Raw genomic sequence first — 15,945 nt, 5'->3', positions numbered from 1 at the left:
TGCTCTACGCATGCTTCACAGTCTCTCTATACCCCCTCCGGACTTTGATCCGGAACTAACAGAAGAAGCCTTGGGGCTGTTCCACGAAGCGAGCTAACCTCAAAATCCAGGCTTATTTCGACAATCCCGGCTTAATTTTTCCAAATTCGGTTCCACGAACGAGGCTAACCTGAAGCTCCGCTTACTTACTATGTCAACATATGCTCTTGGACAAGCCTGCTCCGTGACAGGGGTGCGTTTCTCGAACAACGACGAAAGTTAGCATTAACGATGCATCGTACTATGGTAGTTCAAACTAACCAACATCCGACCAACGACTGTTTCTCGAAACCGTCGTACCACAGTTGTCCGAACCACGTTAGTTACTTAGTTAGTTAGGACTTATGTAGTTGGAACTACAGTGGTTCCAGCGCTGATTGGTCAGACTCACGGCTAACCTACCGTAGTTTAAACCACAATGGTTCCAGCGCTGATTGGTCAGACTCACGGCAAGTCGTGCGCAACAACTAACAACGCACTTTCACAGCCGGTCGCTTACAAACACTCGCGAACTGTGTAAAATATATAATAATCACACACACACACACACATGTATATTTATTTGTGACATCAATTTCTGTCAGTCACATAACGCCAATAAAATGAAAATTAGCAATCGCGGAAAAATAATGCGACGCTCCTTGGAGTGATAAACAGAATAATTTTTATTCCGACGTTGTCGCTTACAGAATATTGTTATACTGGCTGACTGGAATACACAGGTGTGTGTAATAACCAAACATTACAGACGTAATTTCCCGAGAACAAAGGCATGGATTCGTATCTGGCTGCTGTAGTGTCATTCTGCTAACATTACCCACCCCTGTGCTAATTAATACTTTGCAGTCTGAGATTTGCTCACTAGACAGTTACCGTACTTATGACCAGAGACCCACACAACAATTACGTTTCAAACTACATTTTCAGACAACTTCACATTATATGTGATCGTAGAGCTAAATTATTTCTTATTAGGTATTAAAGATTATTAAATTTCTTACTTACACGGTGACTATACCCTTATTGCACTGTATTTTCCACCATCACTGACGAATTTACATATAACTACGCTTCTAACTACAGCTCGTGAGCTGTAGTTCGAACTACACAACTTAACGACAGTGTTTGCGAACGTTCGTTCGAACTATGGTTTCGAGAAACACCTGCGTCGTTCAACGATACATCGCACCACGTAAGTCCGCAGTATCGTTACCTATGTAGTTCGAACTATGGTTTCGAGAAACACCTGCGTCGTACTTACATAGTTTGAACCACGCAAGTTGCTAACGTAGGTAGCAACGATGGTTTCGAGAAACGCACCCCAGGTTAGCTGTGAAGCTTAGCTTAGCTTGATGAATATGATTGGACAAGCCATGTGATGTCACAGCACGACATTCTGCGGGGCTGTGATTATTCTGCTGCTGTTCTCTACTTCTTTCGCACACATTGACCCTCCAATATAAAATTATTACAGATTACATGCAAGCGATTCCAATTACTCAGAAAGTATAAAATGACAAGGAATGCATTGAAGGCTTTTACATGAATAACCATGGCGTGCCCATTTATTCATAATCCAGTTGATGAGGGAGTGAGGCTCATTCGTAGAGCTTTAAGGCAACAGGTTCCACAATTACTTCGGCCCAGGATGGATCCGTTGCATTTTCCGGATGATTATTTATACGAGCGCTATAGATTTAGTAGACACAGTATTGCATATTTGTCAGTTATTGGAACCTTACATTTCTAAGAACACACGTCGCTCTAAAGCCCTTACGGTTGCACAGTCTTTGTGTATCGCTTTGCGTTATTTTGCGAGTGGTTCATTTCTGTACAGTGTGGGGGATGCTGAACATTTAAGCAAAGCTACAGTGTGCCGTGAAATCAGGAAGGTTTACGTTGCATTAAAGTCCTTTTTAAATATATTCATTACCTTTCCTGGCCACCGAGGAATTCTTGCCATTAAGGAAACTTTCTTTGGAATTAATGGTGCTTAATCTTTAAACATCTATTCATTTACAACACATAAATCATTACCTGATAAGTAACTGAATTTAATGTGTCAGGCTTTCTTAACGTCATTGGAGCCATTGACTGTACACACGTGAGGATAAAGGCTCCAGCAGGTCCAACAGAGCCTGATTACATAAACTGCAAATCATATCACAGTATTAATGTACAGGTAAGTACTGATAATACCTCACATTTATATATGAGAGGTGAAAGTGTAGTTGTCCAACATTAGCAATGTATGTCATTACCATTTCCTAAAATGTTTCAGATGGTATGCACTGGTGAACATCTAATTTCAAACATTGTGGTAAAATGGTCAGGATCAGTACATGATGCCAGAATTTTTCACGAGTCTTCACTGGCTCAAAGCCTCAGACAAAGCAAGTCAACTAAAATTCACAAATATGCTATAGTTTATTATACTACAGTCTAATGTGTCTACTTTCTATTATAGGAATTTTTCCTGGTGTGCTGCTTGGTGACAGAGGATACCCATGTCTACCGTTTCTTCTCACACCATATACAGATCCTGCAACACAAGCAGAGAGACATTTCAACCATGCCCATTGTAAGACAAGGGCATGCATTGAAATGACATTTGGACAGTTAAAATCCAGGTTTAACTGCCTGCGGAATCTCAGAGTTACACCAGACAGGGCGTGTGACATTGTAGTAGCCTGTGCAGTTTTGCATAATGTGGCAATACTGCAGCAGGAGCGTATGCCAATATTGATGCAGGATGAGCAATGGGAAGAGGGCCTAGCAGTGGAAGACCACATGGACGGTAGAGCTGTGAGAGATGTGTACGCAAACACATATTTTGGTTGATTCTGTTGCAAATTTCATTTATTTCCCCCCCCCAACAAAGAACAATTAGAGAAATTTCTTCATTTTTATTTAATCTTTCATATCCTGTTGGGGGAAAGGGGAAGCATTTACAACAGTGAACACTAAATGTAGACAATAAAGTGATGTTAACCACTTACATCTCTCTCCAATTTTTTAATTTCAAGCTTCAGTTTTTTTTATTTTCAGTTGTCTATATTCGAGGTCTGCTTTTCGGACTTCTATTTCCTGGATCAAATACCTCTTGTAAATAGCACGGATATCTGTCTCATTAGAAGGAAAAAATAATTATTCATTCATTCTTATTACATTAAACAGTTTATTACTTACCTTCTTCCTTTGACGGTCTTTGAGTACATGTGGGCTGTGCTGATGAGGGCTGAGAACATTGCCCACCTGGGTCTTCAGACTCCTGTACACAGCAAATACTGCATGGGTTTATAAGGGAGAGACAAATGTTATTCGCTGCAAAATAGTTTCAAGTTCATACGGCTAGCATTTCAGAGCAAACAGAAACAGTTTCCTCATCCTCCTGTGTCGTGGATGGCCCCGCGATCTGCAAAAAGGGAACATTTGTTGGTTATATTTACCATGGCCACAATGCAATCAAATTCAACTTTTGTCACATACAAAGTACGACATGCAGTGGTATGCTTATTGCTGTACAATGCCTGACTACAAGTATTAACAGTACAAGTAAAGCTATTTCCATTAGAAGCGGGACTTAACTTATAGAATTAACTTAAGTGAACAAAAACCACAATACATGACAGAATTAGCAGCAGATAAAGGCATTGGACTGGAACATTAAATACAAAACCCACAGTTATTGCAGTATATTAAAGTATATGATTAAATACAATACTCACAACAGATTCTAAAGACTGTTGTTCAGGATCCAAGAAGGTCAAGACACCATCCACTACTGTAATGCATTAGAATATTTAAGACATTTAACAGAAAGCAAGGCAGAGAGGAGAAAGAGTAAAGACCTACCATACCTTTAACATACCTTTGCACATTACTAGAAAGAACAACATCTGAGGATGTTCCTCCCTCAATCCCCTCAATAATAGGCCGTGCACGGTTCTGTGCAAGGGCCATCACCTCGGCTGGGGTACAGGCTGTTGGCGGTGGGCCATCACCTCGGCTGGGGTACAGGCTGTTGGCGGTGGGCCATCACCTCGGCTGGGGTACAGGCTGTTGGCGGTGGGCCATCACCTCGGCTGGGGTACAGGCTGTTGGCGGTGGGCCATCACCTCGGCTGGGGTACAGGCTGTTGGCGGTGGGCCATCACCTCGGCTGGGGTACAGGCTGTTGGCGGTGGGCCCCCACCAGTTGCAGCAGCCGCAGCTCTCTTTTTGGTGGCTAAATTATACAACGCAAAAGTAGCCTTTAAATTAATTCTTTAAAAATGTAGTTCTAATTAGAGATTTACTTTTTACCATTCTGAAGAATATTTTTGTATTTAATCTTCACTTGCTACCAAGACCTTTTCATTCCACTCATGTTGCTCCTGAAACCAAGCATTATTAATAATTACAATTATATATCACTTTTTATCCAAGATGGACCCATATAATTAACATGCTGTCCTGTTTATCAATGTGTTAAAATAACCTTAAAGTACCTTACAACTGGTAACAAAATGCATATGTAAAAGGAAATTTTAATGACTATACATTTTGAAGGCTTGACACTGTTCTCATTTAGTTAAATAGTTTGACATCCTTAACACAAAGGTTACTTAAATCATATTCTTACGCATTTAACCTGTCAGCTATTTTCTGCCATGTAGCCTCACGAGCTTTGATAAGTTATTAGTTATTATATCGTTGTAGTCCTCATAGGCTTGTAATAATAATTCGTGCTCTGCCTGGGGGGGAAACGCAGCTCTTTCCTTAGTTTCCATTCTTACTTATCCAGCATCGATTAACAAGGCTGCCTTTTATATCAAGCGGACGCGCACGAGCCTCGCTTATCAAGCTTGGCTTGAATTACCGGAGATTAAATACGCCTGAATTTTGTTCGTGGAACTCAATGAGCCTGAAGTGAACTGTTAGGCTAACTCAAGCGAGGCTATTACAAATAATCCTCGATTTTATAAGCTGGCTTCGTGGAACAGCCCCCTTGTGTCATTTTACTTGTCCACGCATCCATTGTTATTGCTTTTATTATTTTTACGTCTGTGACGTAATGGGTCAAGTGGAAGCCCAAAACTAACCAGCTGAAATGAGCCATATTCTCACCTACTGCAGCGAAGTCAGACATGCTTCGATCAATAAATTGATTCCCTTCCCGTGTACGTATACTGGGACAAGAACAGTAGTCCGATTCAATGGCATAGTCGAGCTATAAACGTGACTATTTATTGTGCATGTAAACGCGTTGAGCGGCATTACTTCGTGGGCGCGATTAAAGGTGAAGTTGAAACTTGATTGGCTCGTCAGCAGAGCGATCCGTGTAATATTGTGAAATTTGATTGGTTCTTCTAGCGGAGCTTTGAATCAACGTAGACAAAATATTTCTGTCGCTCCTGACTCACTTCATCATGGGCCACTCCCCCTTAGCCGAGCACGCTCGGCGTAAACGAAGGTGGGAGTGTGCAGGGTTCGGTTTGGGATAGGCCCGTATTTTTTTTTAAATTAGATGACGTGTCGCTTCCTTTGGCCAATAAGATATAAAAGCTCTTTTGCGGCTCTTTTTGAAAAACAGAAATGGCGACAGAAAGGGTTGTTGTGTAAGTGGTTCATCCCTCTTTTCCCGATAATCGATTAGTATATATAATAATCTTATGATCTTTAGAAAATTATTATATGATGTCCTCGATGTCGTTTGGTAGTTGTTCGGTATTGTATATAGGAACGGCATTTACAGAGTATTCGTTAAGTTAAATGATGTGTGGTCCTCTAGGTTGGAGCAGCAATGGGAAGCTGCTCGAAGAAATCTTTTGAATGTAGAGGATGCTCAAATGGCTGGGGAAGTGGAGCTTCCGGCCAAAGCAATGGTGCCCTTTCTAATTGTGAGTATCTGTCACATATACAAAAAAACCCATCCTGTACCTCCACAAATCACACCATGTGTCACATATACACAATTAAGTGACCTACTTGGAGATTTTCATCTTCATCACCAAAACAGATGAATGTTTTCAATTTTCAGATGTCCATTGTAATCTAGTTTGGGTTTTATTTGAGATATTTCTATGTGGTATGGTCAAAATAGCTTGTATTTCTGTAAGTCTTGCCTGAGCAGCCTTATTTTTTGAAAATGTATGGTACTGAACACATGAAAAAATGAATGTCAGCATGGAGTGGTTTGCCCATTAAGCTATCCCTGGGATGCTTAAATTCCACTTCTTGCTTCCTTTGACTTTGTAAAAGAAAATTAGTGTTTGGCACAAGATTGTGAAGGGGAAGGAAATTCTTATGCTGTGAACATTTTAACTTTTTTTTTTTCCCTAATTGTATAATACTATATTATAGTTCATGGTGGAAAATAGGTTAACAGTACAGCTGAGATTGTACTTTTATGTGACCTGTGAAACCTGAGGGTGTATTGTGAATATAGCTCCCCCTGACAAAATTATGGTAAAGGAACAAAGCATTTTAAAATCCTGTATTTATGGTTTATGTTAGTAATTTTGGCTGATGTTTCCTTGGTGGAGAACAAACATGTATAGCCAAACTGACTGGACTGTGTTTCTGCACATCTCTCTCTTAAGGATAGCAGGAGGAAGCTGAAAGTAATGAGCCAGCAGCTGTGTGTGCTGGACAACATGCTCAAACTTCTGGAAAATCTGGAGTCACCAGAGGAGCTGCTGAACAGCTCTTGTCCTAAGGACATAGGCAAGAACCATACAACAGTGCATGTCACCACACATTTACTCACACTCATGCATGGACATAAATTCCAAATGGGGGTGCTTACAGAAGATCCTTTCCCATTTAATACAGGACACCTATTTGATCTGAAGCAACGAAAGAATGCCATTGGATTTTATTGCTAACCTCTCCATGAAATGTTGCAGATGACTTTGCCTACACTCAGTGGAAAGCTCTGAAGAATCAGCACCGAGAGGGCATACAGGGTGTGCAAGACTGCATCATGAGTCTACAGAAAAAAATGGAGCAGGCAAATGAAAAGAGAGAGATGATTGCCCAGATGCTGGTTACTTTGGAGAGAAAGGTAATAATTAGAGCATAATTTTCTTATCAGCCTGAATTTTGGGTTATATAGCACTTATTGTAGAGGCATAAAAATGTCATTTTAATTGATCCAGCCATTCTGTAATGTTTTGCTTTTTATGTCTTGAATTTCTGTCTGTTCCATTCCTTCAAATTAACTTCCTGAAAGTGCACATTGCCCATCCTCATATCTGTTTTTAATCAATCAATTAATTGTCTTCTAAATAGATTGCAGAAGCAAAGGAAAAGGCAAAACAAAAAATGAAAATGGACAGAAAGACTGAGGTAGGTGTTTTCTATACCTTTCTAATAGCTTATCTCAGTCAGGGTCACATTAGGTCACATGATCAGCTTGGGGCACATGGCTCGGGTGCTCTCTGGACAGGATGGCAATCTGTATATTTTATTATGCCAGAGGCAGTCCCATATTAGCATGAAAAATAAATTATCAAATTGATTTTCTATTAAGTTATCTATTACCTATATAGATCAAACATTCAATAAAGTTTTCTTCCCCTCATTTTTTGGGTATATAATTAGCAATAATGTATTTTTCTAGGTTTTACTCTATCTGTTCTTAACTTGGATTATTGTAAGTGACCTGAGAATTTGCTTTTTACCTTGTGCCTTGCTCTTCAGAGAGAGGCCAGTGTGAAACTGCAGGAGGTGCAGTCTGCCCAGGAGGCTCGCCAGGAAGCTCTGCGAGTGACCGAGCGGAGGATTGCAAATCTCGAGGCCAAGATATCGTCTTGCAGTGCTCTCCTGGACAACTTGGTGCTACACAAAGACCAGTAAGTGCTGCAGTGTGGATAGCCAAGAATGTGCAGATGAAAGGCAATGGCTTTGTTTTAAAGAGTGACAGTAAAGATGTACCAAACCAGTATATCTAGCTCAAAACTTTCAAACTATATTAGTTGCATAAGAATATAATGTTGGATATTTGTCTATTGATTTTTTTAATTCAGTACAAGTAACAGAACTATTATGCAGCTCTAGATTTTAATTGGCTTTTGTGTAATCTGACAACCATGGGATCTTTTCAACATTGAGCACTGAATGGGTTTTCCCTAGGTTCTAGCTAGGGGGTGGGTGTTAGGGATGTTGAAAAATTTTGAAAAGGAAATCAAAAGTCATAGGAGAGAGAATTTGATTTATAACGTTTAACTGCAAATATCACAGCCCTTGATATTGAACACTGCAATTTCTTACCTTTTGTTGGCTTTATTAAATCTTCAAACAAATAATTTGTAGTCCAACATTCTGTTTCTTGCTTAGTAGTTACAGGTAGGGATGTCACAGTACCAGAATTTTAATAGTCTGTGCAAATACCAGAGAAATTGCACAATTCTCAATATACCAAGTTCAATACCGCGGTAAAAAAAAAATCCCATTTAGTTCAACATACGGTTTTTATAATGTTCAAATGATTTTAATAAAAAGTGTATGTCATATTTTCTATGATTCTGATATGGTTGGCTGTGTATGTATTTGCTGACTTCTATGGTACGGAAAACCCTACAAATCTATATTTATATTTCAGTGTTAAAAAATGGTTGTTTCACTAATAGTACAGATGCTATATTGTAAGCAGACAGTAGACGGATCATTTTAGCTTGGTGAGCAGATCTGGTTCCAGCTTTGAAATGTTGGGGGTCTCATGATTATCTGAGTGGGTAGTAGTGTTTTTTTTTGTGGTCTCGGTCTTGTCTTGGTCTCGACTGTATTTGGTCTCGGTCTTGTCTTGGTCTCGACTCTATTTGGTCTCGGTCTTGTCTTGGTCTCGGACATAGCGGTCTCGATGGGATGGGGAAAAAAAGAGAACTGCACATCCTCACAGAACAGTATCATTATTTATTACGCGCCTCAATTCAAATGCAACCAGTCAGATGCATCCATTTCAAAAACGTTACATTTTATACATTTTCTCCACGGACACTGCCAGTGCTTCACAGTCCACAAACATCATTCACATCGTATCATACATCGGCAAAAAAATGTCCGAAAATGTCCGCGAAGTCTATAGCATAGTTATAATTAAAATAAATTAGGTATTTTACATTGATTAGAAAGCACGGTCTTGGAGGTGCAAGTCAATCTGGAGGCTCATTCTCTTCAATTCAAAGCAAAGGATCATTACATAGCTGTATTCATAGCTTACCCGAGACCTCTGTCCCTGGTATAAGAGACTTAATATGAACATCTTTCTGGTACATCCCATCTCTTTCCCTTGACGAGGTCTGATAAAATGGTTATAGGAGAGGATTGCTGAGAATATAATTTTTCATCAGGTCTCATAACTATGACAAATCTGGGAGATTTTAAATGAGAGACATATGGACATACGGACAATATAATTGAAAAGATAACATGAATTTGATTTAACGAGTAATGACACTTTACAGCAATGCCTTTTTTCTCTACAGTTGATCTGGGTAATGTGATGTCGATTCTAGCCCTAGTCTGTTTTCGGTCTTGGTCTTGGTCTCGACCAGTCTTGATCTTGGTCTCGCCTTAGTGTGTCTTGGTCTTGGTCTTGGACTTGGTCTTGGTCTTGGTACCCTCAAGTCTCGGCAGTGTCTTGGTCTTGATACCCTCCGGTCTCGGCAATGTCTTGGTCTCGGTTTAGGCGGTCTTGACTACAACACTAGTGGGTAGTTTCGGTGGCGGAGGGGTGGGTATTTGGGAACACTGCCTCTCAGTGTCTCAGACCTGCCATTGTTGGTTAATGCTGCTCTGCCTCAGATGGCATATAAATCAGCTCTCACATGAGCCTTTGATAGTGACTCAAACTCTGAAAAATCACTCAAATAGTTGCTAGGCTTTTTTTTTTTTTTTTTTTTTTTTTAAAAGGTATTAAAACTCGCTAAATACCAATTTCCTGAAACTTTTTTTTCTTGTCTTGAATTGGTGAAGCTGACACATATGGTATTACACCAACATGAAAATCAGTTTCAAAGATTAACCCATCTGGTTTGATCCCACAGGGGTCATTCTGGCTCAACTCAACAGATGGTCCAAGCTGAACCATCTCAGAATTGAACCATTTTGTTGTTTTTTGTTTACCCTTGGGCCAATATGAAACATCCAAAATTTCTTTAGCCTAGCTAAAATAACTTATCAAACGTTTTTCTTATGTTGTGAAGGGAATCTAGAACTTTCAAATGATATAGGGAAAGGTTGTCTTTACTGCATACAAAAAACAGAATGGGGTTTTATTGAGTTTAAGGGTTTAGTTTTTGTTGTAAGGGTTTTATTGACAATTTGATGCTCAGACAGAAAACATTCTGTTTTTTAAAAAATATATTATAATGGGAATCTGGAATTTTCAAATGACAGTGAAAGTGGCAATATTTTCTCTACCCCTTGAGATTCAGGGCCTCTGACAGATTAGAGAAATTTATTTTTTATTTTTTTTTTAATCTTAAGCAGGGTACATGCTACAAGCTTAAATACACAGACTTGTATATCCACAATTGCCTAGGTTTTACCGTTGCAGATACAGCCATCTGAAAATGGCCGACCAAGCAAACAAAGGAGAAGTCTCATTGATAGATTTCAAGCCAGTGTAACTCTTAAACTATATGATCTAGGCCAGGGAAATTTTGGATTTTTCATATTAGCCTAGGGACAAACAAATTGCCACAAAATGGTTCAATTCTGAGACAGTCAAGAGTGGACGATACCAAATATTTGAGTGACCCACAGGAGAACTACTATAGCAGCAATGGCTGAAAAGGTTAATGCTGGCTATAATGGAAAGGTGTCAACACACAGTGTATCTCAGCTTGCTGCATATGGGACTGCGTAGCCGCAGACCAATCAGAATGTCCATGCTAACCCTTGTCTACCCCTGAAAGCACCTGCAAGGGGCATATGAGCGTTAGAAATGGGCCATGGAGGAATGGATGAAAAAGGCCTGGACTGATGAGTCTTGTTTTCTGTTGCATCACATGGATGGATGGGTGCATGTGCATTATTTACTTGTGGAAGAGATGGTAACAGGATGCACTATGGGAAGAAGGCAAGATGTTACTTTGACTCATACCACCCACCTAAACATTGTTTCGGACCAAGTACACCCCTTCATGGCAATGTATTTCCTGATGGTGATGGCCTCTTTCAGCAGGGTAATGAGCCCTGCCATTGGATTTTTTTTCTGGAACTAGGACTTTTTTCAGGAACCAGAAACTTCTGTTGCATTCCCACCGCAGAAACTTGGTCTGCTTCTTGTTCCTCAGAGTTGGTACTGGAACCTTTTTTTTAACCCCTACTCTGGACTAGGTACTTTTCTTTCAACCACAGTCTACTGGGGTGGGGCTTATAGCAATAAACTTGCTAATCGGTTGACCAACAAGCTTTTTGCGTCTCCCATGCTTATTTAGCTTAAACGTTGTACAGTGGGAAAGTGACATGTGAAAGTGGGCAGGAACTACTAAGGTTCTGGGTTGAAATAGGCCAGGAACTCGTAACCAGAATCTGGTTTCCTGGACTTCACTTCAAAAGTGCCTCAAATCTGATTCATGCAACTTACAGGACTTAAAGGATCGGCTTCTAAGGTCTTAGTGCCAGATACCAGAGGACACCTTCAGAGGTCTTGAGTCCTTGCCTTGATAGGTCAGAGCTGTTTTGGCAGCATGAAGGGAACCTACACAATATTAGGCAGGCAGGTGGTCTCAGTGTTAAGGCTGATGGGTGTATGTTGTTCTAAAGGTGAAGCTTTTTCCAGTAACTCTAACATCAGACTGAATTTTCTGTAATGCATAAGCTAATGAGTTGTTTTTTTTTATTTTTTATTATCAGAATGATGTGCTGCAGTTCCATTTAGAAATATTCTTAACCACGATGACTTCACAGATGAGCTGACATTAGTCAATCTTGTGAAGCTTGGCACTACAGAGACTTGCCATCATGTAATGTGGTTTCTTATTCATCACTTCCAGGCTGGAGCGATCAGTGCAGGCTACACTGGCCTTGACCGGCTACAAGCTGCAATGGGTGGGGGAGAAGAAGCTTCACATAGAGCTGTCACCCCAAGCATGCCGGCCATCCCTGGGACATCTGGAGCCACTCTCTCTCTCACTCACCTGGAACACTGATGGAATGTTTGACTTGGAGGTAACCACTTTGCTTTTAATTAATAATAAATCACTAACTACCCATTTTTCAATTAAATAGAATACCTCTGCAGTCATGATTAGAATTAGGGCTGCATATTATTGGGAAAGTTTCAGATGTTGTGATTTGATTTTATATATTTTGCAATATTTATAAATCTCAAGAATTAAAAAAAAAAAAAAAAAGTACAGCAGAAATGGAGCATATCTACCAATAGTCTGTCAAACAAATTGGTGCTGTTTTCACGAGTTGTACAGACAAGGCAGTGCTGAAAAATCACTTGCGCTTTTTCTCAGTGTCATCTCTGTAATCCAAAATATTTTCGAATTTAATCCATTTCCCCCTCACCTACTCAAAATAAAACTACAGATGACAAATGGTTCAAAACAAGTTTTAACTTTATTTTGTTTATTTTTTTCCTTTAGAGTTAAAGTGCAATCTGACAAGCCAAAAAAGATGCTTGTGAGATGGCAGACCACGCCATTGTAAACACTTTTAGAAACTTGTAAAAAAGTTTTAACATGTTAATGAATCCCGACTTTTCCACAGTATGTATGGGCACCATGCCTATTGCAAAATACATCGCGACAGCGTTTGTTATCGCCTTCCACCGTGCCCCATTCTTATCATATGCCACACAGTTAGAAAACGTGTCAGGGACGGTTGCTTGCTTAAATGCTGTGCTGGTGCTGCGGGTATTTTCATTTCGCTGGGAGCTGCACTTCTCCCACTGCGCTGTGTGCCTCTGCTTTAGGTGCTGGAATAAATTTGTCGTGCTGCTTCCTTTGATTGCAACAGTTTTTAAACAGACTTTGCAACGAGGACTTGTTTGGTCTGTGTCCGACGGCGCAAAAACGAACCATTGCCATGTTTGCGAATCCGCTACAGTGTTTGGGTGCGCCGCGCTAATTTACCCGTGAAGAGCGGTGCATCGCATTAGTTCCGCTTTTGGCGCTCGCGTGTAAAATAAGTAATAAAATCGATTTTCATAAAAACACATGGTCCTGAACTGTAAATTCGAATTAATCGATAAACTCGATTTATCGCCCACCTCTAGTTCAGCCTCAAGCAAAGGAGACTAAGGGGGGGACATGATCCAGGTATATAAGATTCTAACAGGTCTGGATGCTGTTCAACCAAGTAATTACTTCAATATTAGTTCAGTTACAAGAACTGGTGGCCATAGGTGGAAATTAGCGGGAGAACATTTTAAAATTTTGCAAAAGCACTTCTTTCACAGCATGTAGTCAGAGTATGGAATAGTCTTCCTGTTAGTGTAGTACAAGCTAAAACCTTAGGTTCCTTTAAATAAGAGCTAGATAAGATTTTAACAGCTCTGAGCTATTAGTTGAGTTCTCTCCAAACAAGCTTGATGGACCAAATAGCCTCCTCTCATTTGTAAATTTATGTTCTTATAAGAGCAGCTGTAAGATGTTGCACAGGACAATGGATCAGTACTATAAGTCTGTCAAGTCTGATGGAATAGTGTGAAAAGGAATGGAATTTTAGCAAAATTGGAAATTTGTATATTTGACCCCTAATCCTACTTGCACCTACTTTCAGGTGTTACATGGCACTGTGGGAGTTATCCCCGAGTCCGTACATGGTCCCATTTCCCATGTCAGCACTGTCCTGCTTGAGCTTATGCACCGCTACCTGAGCCAAGGTGAAATGCTTGCTGAGATTCAGAACCTCCACACCAGGTAAGTGGAAAATGACTTGCATTGAATTGTGTGAGCCATCATCTAAGTTTTGTGGTGCTTGCTCTGATGGTTATTTTTTCTTAGTAACAACCAGCTGTTGTATATAAATCCATATAACTGCAGATTATTGTAATATGCTGCACACTTGTAGGACCTAGCATTAGATTGATCCAGTGACCAGCTTTCCTGTTGCCTGGGGCTTTATAGGTTTGCCATAGACTGGCAGCCGGCACAGCAAGAGCTGGTTTTCCTGAAGTCGGCGTCGGTTGTGTGCTGCTTCCGTGTTGATGCTGGCTACCCACGCACTGGGAGCATTACCCTTATGTCTGTACGTGGAGAGAAGGGCCCCGTCGGCATTGCCGCTCTGCAGGTAAGGCTCTGCTCTTGAATTTATGTGACCTAAACAACCCAAAAAAGAATTATTGCTCCACTGGTTGAAGGCTATAATAAAGCAGAATTCACGATTTAAAATATGAAATATTTACAAACTCACAATCAATTGATGAGATTTTATCAATCGTATTTGTATTTACTAATTGTTGGGCTTTGCACAGCATACTGGAAGTGCAGGAGGGAGTTTCTGTGAAGCTAACCTGATACCTTTTGTTTAGCCCCCACAGGAAAATCCCTCCCTGACGGAGTGGCTGGAATACCTTAGCAGCTGTCTGCATATTTGACCAACTGTACAAATCATGCTCATAAAAATTATTGCAAGAGCGTATGCATTGAGTGTATCATTTGCATCAGTTATGACTGAGCTAAATACCCCCATAACATTAAAATGTTTTGAATATATTAATTACCTGTTTTGTGCAGCATCAGTGCTAGTTCCAGTTATATATATATTACAGCAAATAGCTGCTTCATTTAATGTACATAATTAAAATTATGATTATGCTCTGGACAGTAGCCATATTGCAAGGTAACTACATGACATTCATTTGTATATATTAGAAAAAACTGTCACAGTGATATTAACTGAAACTGAAATTCATATCATAATAAACTGTAAACTTAAAGTAAAATTGCTCACAGAAAATGTAGTCATGTCTTTTTTTTCCCATAAAACTGACATCACTGTGCGGAAGATACAAGCACCCCAGCTAAATTTTCTGTGCATTGATATCATTGGTGTGTACAGTGACTGGGTCATAATTTCTAATGAGACATTGCTGCTGAAGTTTTTTTGGTGCTTTAATCGGCACAGAAAAAATTCCAGTCTTGTTTATTTATTTCTGTGCGTTCTGCAGGACATGCACACAGCCACATAGTTTTGGACCATTTGTGTGGACTTATTCACTTGTCTTTTTATGAAGATTTGCATTCATAACAAGAACCATCAACAGTCATTAATAAATACCAAGTCTCCTGGTCCGGAACCTACCTCACGTGCGCCTTACTCTCCCTCTGCCGTACTTCACAGATGAGGTATTTTCAAGACGTTGACAGGTCCCTTCTCCACACCGTTGCCTAAACTAATAATTTATCAGTAGTCCAGATTATGCCTTTTGGATGAGTGAGAGTGGTTGGTTTAGGACTTTTCCTTTTTACTGCTTCATTACATTTTGGACACTTCATTTTCAATTTATCTGTGATCTTCCACACAATTCCTAATTGATAGAATACCTTTTTGACCGATTAATTCAGAGTCTGATTCATTCAAATCTGTTCTTGTCATTTTGAGTATTTATATTTTGTAAATATTTATATATTTCTTCACTTTATTTTTATAGTTAAAATTTTTTTGATTTAATTAATGTTAAATTTTAAGGTCTATTTTGTGACAATGATGCTTCTACAGATTTCTACTTGTACCAGGCCAGCACTCCAGTTTCACTGATAAACAGTAATTATACAGACTCTGAGAAGCATATGGAGCCTTCACCAAAACGCAGGGGAAACAAGTTGCTAGTCCTCACTGAAGACACACAAAAGAGGAACCAATACAAGGACATGATAAATTAGACCTTCCTCTAGGAAGCATAAGCACAAGGCAGGGCATGTTCAGGATAGGGTGCCGGGCCACTGTGTAGCTTACCCAT

General features: G+C 39.8%; 1 protein-coding gene and 1 long non-coding RNA gene across 7 annotated transcripts; one reads left to right on the top strand and one right to left on the bottom strand.

The window, feature by feature from the left end:
- Nucleotides 1-2,447: 2,447 nt before the first annotated feature.
- LOC111859757 (uncharacterized) lies at nt 2,448-5,422 on the bottom strand. 6 transcript variants are annotated; one of them, XR_011984751.1, is made up of 4 exons: nt 5,148-5,344; nt 3,911-4,266; nt 3,768-3,823; nt 2,881-3,454 (listed from the first exon to the last, which is right to left on the bottom strand). It is a non-coding gene; the product is annotated as an uncharacterized lncRNA (long non-coding RNA). The 6 variants fall into 6 exon arrangements; XR_011984749.1 differs by adding an exon at nt 2,448-2,581 and having other exon boundaries at nt 3,039-4,266; nt 5,148-5,343; XR_011984750.1 differs by having other exon boundaries at nt 3,768-4,266.
- Nucleotides 5,423-5,489: 67 nt separating this feature from the next.
- On the top strand, nt 5,490-14,702 carry si:dkey-225f5.4 (uncharacterized). The gene is made up of 10 exons (XM_023842724.1): nt 5,490-5,638; nt 5,812-5,920; nt 6,623-6,746; nt 6,929-7,086; nt 7,314-7,370; nt 7,725-7,876; nt 12,026-12,200; nt 13,764-13,903; nt 14,111-14,273; nt 14,515-14,702. The coding sequence occupies exons 1-10, from the start codon at nt 5,616-5,618 to the stop codon at nt 14,578-14,580; spliced, it is 1,167 nt and encodes a 388-aa protein (XP_023698492.1). The 5' UTR covers nt 5,490-5,615; the 3' UTR covers nt 14,581-14,702.
- Nucleotides 14,703-15,945: the final 1,243 nt, after the last annotated feature.

Source organism: Paramormyrops kingsleyae, chromosome 22 (genome assembly GCF_048594095.1).
Source record: "Paramormyrops kingsleyae isolate MSU_618 chromosome 22, PKINGS_0.4, whole genome shotgun sequence".
NCBI classification, from domain to species: Eukaryota; Metazoa; Chordata; class Actinopteri; order Osteoglossiformes; family Mormyridae; genus Paramormyrops; species Paramormyrops kingsleyae.
The sequence above is the reverse complement of the archived record's forward strand: the minus strand, read 5'-3'. Positions and strand labels throughout refer to the sequence as shown.